The 8852-nt window shown below is 63.7% G+C and overlaps 1 protein-coding gene across 1 annotated transcript; it reads left to right on the top strand.

The window, feature by feature from the left end:
* Positions 1-2169: 2169 nt before the first annotated feature.
* Positions 2170-4100, top strand: LOC109768342 (uncharacterized). Its single transcript, XM_020327073.1, has 3 exons — positions 2170-2776; positions 3092-3354; positions 4083-4100. The coding sequence occupies exons 1-3, from the start codon at positions 2170-2172 to the stop codon at positions 4098-4100; spliced, it is 888 nt and encodes a 295-aa protein (XP_020182662.1).
* The last annotated feature ends 4752 nt before the right edge of the window (positions 4101-8852 follow it).

Here is an 8852-nt window from a genome sequence, read left to right on the forward strand (position 1 = left end):
GGCCTCTCCTGCTCCCCCATTGGCCGGGTCCGGCTAGATGTCCTGTTCGATGACAGCAGCCACTTCCGGCGTGAACCGATCTGGTTCGAGGTGGTGGACCTGTCCAGCGCGTATCACGCGTTGCTAGGCCGGCCCGCGCTCGCCAAGTTCATGCTGGTTCCCCACTACGCGTACCTGAAGATGAAGATGCCGGGTCCCAAGGTCCTCATCACCATCACCGGCGATTACCGCAAGTCCCTGGAGTGCGCCCAAGACGGCGCCAAGTTGGCCGAGTCGCTGGTCATTGCCGAGGAGCGGTGCCAGCTCGACCGGTTCGTTGCCCTGGCAGGCGAGGCCTCCGCCGCGTCGATCCCGACCCCGGACCGGCCGACGAGGCCGCCTTCAAGCCCTCCAAGGAGACCAAGAAAGTGAAGCTCAACCCAGAAGACCCCAGCTGCAGCAAGTATGTTGTCATAGGCGCCCGCCTCGACAGCAAATAGGAAGGAGAGCTCGTCGAGTTCCTCCGTGAGAATCGGGATATCTTCGCATGGACCCCCAAGGACATGCCGGGTATCCCGAGGAAGTACGCCGAGCACAAACTTCACGTCCGCAAGGACGCCAAGCCTGTCTATCAACCCCTACGACGATTTTCTGAAAAGAAGAGAAGAACCATTGGTGAAGAGGTCGCCAAGCTTTTGGCGGTCGGCTTCATAATGGAAGTGTTTCACCCCGAGTGGCTGGCCAATCCAGTCCTCGTCCTGAAGAAGAACAAGACCTGGCGCATGCATATTGACTACACCAGCCTCAACAAGGCCTGTCCCAAGGATCCGTTTGCCCTCCCGCGGATCGACCAAGTCATCAACTCGACCGCCGGGTGTGAGCTCCTGTCCTTCCTGGAAGCTTACTCCGGCTACCACTAGATCAAGCTGGACCCGGCCGACGCCCTGAATACGTCCTTCATCACGCCCTTTGGGGCTATTGCTACATCACCATGTCGTTCGGCTTGAAGAACGCCGGCGCCACCTTCCAGCGCTGCATGCAGAAATGCCTGCTGCCGCAACTCGGCCGCAATATCCACGTATACGTGGACGACATCGTGGTGAAGACCAAGCAGCACCTCACGCTCCTCGACGATTTGAAGGAAACCTTCGCCAACCTCCGCGAATACAAGGTCAAGCTTAACCCAGAAAAATGCGTCTTCGGCGTCCCGGCCAGAAAGCTACTCGGCTTCCTCGTCTCGGAACACGGCATTGAGGCGAACCCGGAGAAGATCAAGGCCATCGAGCGCATGCGCAAGCTGGCTCGGCTGCGCGATGTCCAGAAGTTCACCGGATGCTTGGCCTCGGTCAGCCGGTTTGTAAGCCGGCTGGGCGAGAGGGCGCTAACCCTGTACCAGCTGATGAAGAAGACGAGCCCGTTCGAATGGAACAGCAAGGCAGACGAGGCCTTCCAAGACCTCAAGCGCATGCTCTCCACCGCACCAGTCCTGGCCGCGCCGACCGACAAGGAGCTGCTATTGCTCTACATAGCCGCGACCTCGCGGGCGGTTAGCACGGTGCTGGTGGTCGAGCGACCAGAGAAGGGCACGATCCAAGCCGTCCAGCGCCCAGTCTACTACCTGAGCGAGGTCCTCTGCATCTCCAAGCAGAACTACCCGCACTACCAGAAGATGTATTACGGTGTATACTTCACCGCCAAGAAGCTGAAGCAGTATTTCCAAGAGCACGTTGTCACCGTGCTCAGCACGGCGCCTATCCGAGAAATCATCGGGTGCCGGGATGCCTCTGGTCGGGTTGCAAAGTGGGCGATCCAGCTAGCCGGCCACACCATCCTCCACAAGCCCCGCACCGCGATCAATGCTCAAGCCCTGGCCGACTTCCTCGTCGACTGGACCGAGACCCAGTACTTGCCGCTGCCTCTCGACTCGACGCATTGGCGCATGCACTTCGACGGGTCCAAGATGCGACTCGGCTTGGGGGTCGGCATCGTACTTTCGTCCCTGAAGGGCGACCGGCTCCGCTACGCGCTCTAGATCCACTTCGCCGCCTCCAACAACGTCGCCGAGTACGAAGCCCTTATGCACGGCCTCCGGCTTGCCAAGGAACTCGGCATCCGGCGCATCCTGTGCTACGGTGACTTGGACTGGTGGTGCAGCAGTGCTCCGGCGAATGGGACGCCCGCGACTCCAACATGGCAAGCTACCGCTTCCTTGTCCAGAAGCTGTCCAGATCCTTCGAGGGCTGCGAGTTTCTCCACGTCCCACGCGCGGAGAACGAAGCAGCCGACACGCTCGCCAAGATCGCCTCATCACGACAAGCCATCCCGTCCGGCGTCTCCCTCAAGCACCTGCGCAAGCCGTCCGTCAAGCCATCGCCGGACTCCAAGTCCATCCACGTTCCAGACGACCCGGCCGTACCTCAACCCGGCCCCGGGACTGCTGAACCCGGCCTAGGGGCTGCTCAGCTCGACCCGGCCACCATCGCCCCGGACCCGGCCGTCGCCATCCCCGACCCGGGGGCTGCTCAACCCGGCTCGGGGGCTGCCGACTCGAAACGCACCCTGGTGGCCGTCTTCGCCGTGGTTACGGCTCCATCTTGGGCCCTCCCAATATCAGAATTTTTGGAGAACGGGGTTCTCCCCACGGACGAGACTGAAGCTCGGCAAGTGCAGCGCCGGGAGTCCGCCTACAGCATCATCAACAACGAGCTCGTCAAGCGCAGCTCCACCGGCGTGTTCCAATGCTGCGTCGAGCAGGAACGGGGCATCGACATCCTCCTCGACATACATCAGGGCGAGTGTGGGCACCACGCCGCATCACGATCCCTGGTGGCCAAGGTGTTCCGCCACGGTTTCTACTGGCCCACGGCCCTCCAAGATGCCGAGTCGCACGTCCTCAAGTGTGAGGGATGCCAGCGCTTCAGCAAACGCAGCCACCAGCCGGCGTGAGCACTCCGCACCATACCGATCGCCTGGCCCTTCGCGGTCTGGGGACTCGACATGGTGGGACCCTTCAAAACCGCTCGAGGCGGCATGGCGCACTTGCTGGTGGCAGTGGACAAATTCACCAAGTGGATCGAGGCAAGACCAATCAAGAAACTGGATGGGCCAACAGCCGTCCGGTTCATCAAGGACATAGCGGTGCGCTGCGGCATGCCGAACAACATCATCACCGACAATGGCACCAACTTCGCCAAGGGCGCGCTCAAGCAATACTGCTCCGTCTCCGGCATCCACCTCGACTTGGCCTCTGTTGCGCATCCGCAGTCCAACGGGCAGGTCGAGCGGGCCAATGGACTCATCCTATCCGGCGTCAAGCCGCGACTCGTCGAGCCACTCTTCCACTCACCCGGCAGCTGGCTTGACGAGTTGCCAGCCGTTCTCTGGAGTCTATGCACCATGCCGAATCGGTCGACCGGGTTCACCCCGTTCTTCCTCGTCTACGGAGCCGAAGCCGTCATCCCGACCGATGTCGAGTTCGACTCGCCGCGCGTCGCGATGAACACCGAAGCCGAAGTCAGAGAAGCCCGCGAAGATGGTGTCGACCTGCTCGAAGAAGCACGCCTCCTGGCGCTCAGTCGCTCGGCCATCTACCAGCAAGGCCTGAGGCACTACCACAGCAAGAAGATCAAGCCCCTCGCATTCCGCGAGGGCGACCTCGTCCTCCGACTCGTCCAAGAGCAGGCAGGCCAGCACAAGTTGTCCCCTCCATGGGAGGGCCCATTCATCGTGAGCAGGGCCTTGTGCGACCGCAACGCCTACTACCTCATCGACGCACGCAAGTCAAGGAAGCGCAAGAAGGACACCGCCGATGAAGAAACGACCCGGCCGTGGAACGCGGAACTCCTCCGCTCGTTTTACAGTTAGCCGCACGAGCGTATGTATCATTGCCTTTTGTAAGCGCATGAAACCATGGGGTCCCCGGACGAGACTCGGGGGCTGCCTTTTGTCGACCAATTTGTTGTGTCCCTATTTTCTTGCATCACTATACCACTGAACCCGGCCACCGGTCCGACTCACTCGACCCGGGGGCTCGGGGGCTGGCCGGCTCGGTCGCCACCCCGCCGCCTTACTTGGTGATTCCTGATAAAGTTAGGATGCCGCAGTCCCCCACTTTGCCCTAAAGCCACAGATCCAGCTTTGGCTGTCGGCTGGCAAGCACAACGGGCCAAAGCTCCTTTACACTTCATACACTAAGTCAAAGGCTGCCGGGTCGATCAACCCGGCCCACCATTCATAAAATGAACAGCCGCACGACCGGCTGCTCGCCAACCGGCTTCGCCGGATTGCCGCCAGCCGGCCCAGTGGGTGTTTCGCTCGCGCTCAACATTTCGAGGGACCCATGTCCTGCGCGCTCCTCTCAAAGAACCGAACTCCTTGTCACGGACCGGAGCCTCGGCCGTCTGACTCGTGGGGGGAGGTTTGAGAAAGGAAAAGAGCATGAAATTGCTCCAAAAAACGGAAGGCAAAAAGCAAAAGCACCCACGACATCTACACAAGTATTTAAGAAAAGGCCCACGGCCCGAGTTCATTACACCCTAAAACCCCCAGTGGGTGGGTGGACCTGCTATTTAACAGATTTTACACAAAGTGTCTCAGGCATCTCCAGCGCCGCGCCGCGACGTCGACGGCTCTCCCCTGGCGGCCTCCGGGTCCAGCGAGGCGCCGGTGTCCTCCTCAGCACCCGCGTCGCGGTAGATGCCCGTCTCCTCTGAGCTCCCCTCCGGATCATGGAGGAGCAAGCCATAGTCGTCGCCGTCCACGGCCCTGTCGTCTTCCGTCCGCTCCGGATGGAACTCGTCGTGGAAGGCGAACTCGGCGATGTAGCTGGCCCGGGAGGCGATCCGGCCGGCATGCTCCTGCAAGAGCTGCTCCGAACCGGCCCGCTGCCCCATCAACGCGTCCAGCTGCAGGTCCGGATGCCAGGACATCGCGAACCGGAGCGCCATCTCAACACCGGCACGAGTGGCGGAGACGCGTCACTCGCCAAGCCGGTCCGGCCCCATCCCCAACCAACACGCCAGGCGTGAGAAGCTGCTCGGTTGGACGGAGTCCGGCCATAGGGCCGCCGTCATTGCGGTGCCGGCCTGGGACAGCTGCCCCAACTGCGTTCCCAGGACCTGCAGGCGGGCCTCAGTGGCGGCGATGATCTCCGGGAAGGTCCAGGCCACCCGCGGATCCGTCCCGGACCCAACGATGCCGGTCGGGTCACGCTGATAGCGGACGGCTTCCTCCGCCAGCCGCTGCGTCTCCGGGAAGGCCCCTGCCGCAAAGGAAGAAGCAAGTTAGAAGAAGAACAACAAGGAAGAAAGGCCGGATCCCGACTCGGCAAACGACAAGAAAAAACACTTACTGGAGAAGGACTCTTCCAGGTGCTACGTCTCAAGCAACGTACCACGCCGCTCCCACTCGATGGCGCGGTCGCGCTCCTCGAGCGCCTTCTCCAGATCGGCCGCCTTAGCAAGGGCCGCCTTCAGCTCGGCGTCCTTGTCTTCAGCCGCCTTCTCGGCCGCCTCGCGGTGACGGGCCTCGTCCTGAGGGGCCCCCTCAGCTGTGGTGACCTGCCCCCGCAGGCGATCCACTCGGCCTGGAGCCGGCCCTTGTCGTCGACCAGCTGGCCGCGCTGCTGGTCCGCCTCCACCAGGGCCTGCTGCGCCTCTGCCACCTTGGCGGCTTCCGCCTTAAGGAGCTCCACCTCGTCCTCGAGGCGGCTCTTGTGACCCGCCAGCTGCTCATGCAGCTGGTTGGCCTCGTCGAGAGACCGCCGAGTCGCGGCCGCCTCCGCCCTCACCTGCGTTGCCTCGACGCCAAGACGGCCGGTGTCGGCAACGAGTCGGTCGTAGTGATGACTGGCCCGAAGCAGATGAGTCCGCCAGGACAGCACCTCGGCTGCGAAAAACAAGGACTCAGCAGAAGAAAAAAGCAAGACTTAAGATTTGGCCCAACTGTTACACAGTTGGCCCGAATCTCGGGGGCTACACCCAGTGGGTGCGCTAGCGCGCCCCCACTAGGAAAGAGCACAAGAATACCTGCGGCGACACGGAGCTCCTCCTCCTTGGCGGCAAGCTGCTCCATGAGCTCCCGGTGCTTGCCCAGGAGACGATTGTAGGCGGCGACCCGGAAGGCATCGAGATGCTGAAGAAAGCAGAAATCAGAACAAGGCCAACACTGTAAAGATTCGACCCAACTACTACGTAGTTGGCCCGAACCTCGGGGGCTACACCTAGTGGGTGCACTGGCGCACCCCCACAAAGAAGAAATTACAAGAAGACTTACCAGAACGGCGCGCTCCAGGTCGCGCGTCCGCTCCACCTCGGCCTGGGCGAAGGCCTCGAGCCGTTCCGTCCGGCCTCGCAGGCGGCGACTGACGGCGTCCAGCGCCGCCTCCTCCCGGGTCTGAGGCCCGAAGACAACGGCGCCCCCGCTCCGCGCCGGCTGCGGCACGGTAGCTCGGCGCCCTCCCTGCCGGGGCACCAAGGCGTACTCCCCGCTGGCCGTTCGCGACGCGGCCAGCACCTCCTCCGACGACCCTCCCAGCGCCGACGACGACCCGGACGCCAGGATGCCCTGCGTCGCCGTCTCTGACCCGGACGCCGGGACGCCCTGCGTCGCCGTCTCCGGCCCAGCTGCCGGGGTGGCCTCCGGCACCGCTGCCCGCGGTGCCTCCTCTAAAACTAGCGGCGCCTCCGACACCGCCGCCCGCATCGTCTCTTCCAAAACGACGCCGCCTCCACCACCATCAGTCCCCGCTCGCTCGACCACGTCGGCCCGCGGCGGGGTGTCATCCGCCACCTCCACGACCTCCCGGTCGGGGATCACCACCTCAGCCCGGCCTCCACGGCCGCGCTCCCTCACCGACGACGGCTCAAAGACCGTCGCGGCCACCACCGTGCCCTCCGGCATCTCGCGCCAGGCCGGCTCGCGCCCATGCCGCCGTTGCGTCGGTCCAAGCATGGACCGACGCCGCCTCCAGCTCCGCCTCGGCCCGGTTCCTGTCCCGCCAGGCCAAGGCATCGGCGTCGTTCGGATCCAGGCCAAGGTCCGAGTCGGCCCATCCCTCCACCTCGGCCTGGTCGGCGAGGTCGGACCGGCTCCTGCGGAACACGGCCCCTTTGGCGGTCGTGGCTTCCGCCGCCGCCCTCTCCAGCGCGATTAGCGACCTGGAGAAGAAGACAGAATGAGCAGAAAAGAAACAAGACTAGCTCAAGAAAAAAATTTGAGCGCAAACGAGAGATGAAGCTTACCCCGCCAAGACCGGGACCGGGGTTGGCCTCCCGTGCCCGCCGCCGCCCTTCCACTGGCCGGCCTCCCGGCCCCGGCCGGGTCCGCCGTGCGCTTCGGGGCCCGGGGTCGCGGCGCGATGTTGTCTTTCCCATGCGGGCGGCTCGGCGCCGCCCCGTGCGAGGACCCGGCTCTGCCCGCATCGCCGCCTCCCCTGCCCAACGCCACTACACCGACAACTGGCGTCAGCACCGACCGTTCCGTGCCGCGGTCAGCAATTCAAGACACATGGAAAAAACATGAGACTTACCCGCGCGACGCCCAGCGCCGGCGTCGGACTCGGCCTCTTCCTCCCCGCCATGAGCCGCGGGCTCCTCTGGCGCCACCGGTGCCACCTGCGACGGGGACCGGGCGTAAGGATGCCGAATCGCGTTCAGAAGTACCCCCGCGTCGCGTCAGGGCGGATGAGAAGGTGCGTGGCAACAAAGTAAGAAGACCAGACACTCACCTGCGGCGCCGGGTTCGACTGGCTGTACAGCGCCTTGCCGAACCGCCAGTCCTCCCCAAGGTTGGCCTTGGAGATGTCATTCACGCCGCGCGCGATCTGCTCCACGGACAGCCGCGTCGACCCCATGCGATTGGGGTCTTGAAGGCCGACCATTTCACCTATGAGGCAGGAGCGCCCCTGAAGCGGAAGGACCCGGCGCATGATGAACGCGGCGAGGAGGTCGGTGCCGGTGAGCCCCTCCTGCATCCTCATCACCGTCACCCACTCGCAAAGATTGACGATCTCCTGCGACGGGCGCCTGGGCGAGTAGCCCCAGTTCGTCTTCGCCCGCGGCGGTGCGATGGCGAAGGCCGGAAGGTTGATGCGATCCGCACCATGGTTGCGGACGTAGAAGAAGGAGTTCTACCACTTCTTGGCAGAATCTCCAGCGGGATCTTGGGGAAATCCGCCCCCGACCGCTTCGAGATGACGGCGGCGCCGCAATCGGCGAACTCCCCGGCCGACGGGCCCTGCTGCTTCAAGGAGAAGAAGCGCGCCCAGAGGTCGATCGTAGGCTCGACCCCCAGGTATCCCTCGCAGAGGGTGACAAAGACGGAGAGCTGGACGATGGCGCCGGCGCCAAGATGATGCGGCTGGAGCCCGAAGAACTCCAGGAAGGCGTGGAAGAAGGTGCTCGCCGGCAGCCCGAACCCATGCTCGAAGTGCGTTAGGAAGACCACGCGCTCCTGCCCCTCGTGCCGAGGCCTCTGCTCGCCGCGCGGCAGGCGGACGCCGACGTCTGTCTCCCGCGGCAGGCGCCGCGTCGCCCGGAGTTGGGTGATGTCCTCGGAGGTGACATTCGAACCCATCCAGGCGCCCGATGGCAGCGACATGATCAAAGGAAGAAGAAGGAAGATTGATGGCGAAGGAGTTCTGCTCGGAGCAGCGGGCGCCGCAGTGCGTCAGTTGCAAAGAACGGAGCGAGAGCAAAGGGACAGGAGGGTGCGAGCGAGAATAATGTCCGCCGCCCCCCTGCCCCCCGATTTATAACCCTCGGTTTGAACGTGGGGAAGTGGGATCGTCTGCACGCACCCGTTCCACTACCCCGCAATAAGTGCGCAAGTACACGCGCAGTAACTGCCCGGGGAAGAGCAACCGGCCCCCAGAT

Source organism: Aegilops tauschii, chromosome 6 (assembly GCF_002575655.3).
Source record: "Aegilops tauschii subsp. strangulata cultivar AL8/78 chromosome 6, Aet v6.0, whole genome shotgun sequence".
NCBI classification, from domain to species: domain Eukaryota; kingdom Viridiplantae; phylum Streptophyta; class Magnoliopsida; order Poales; family Poaceae; genus Aegilops; species Aegilops tauschii.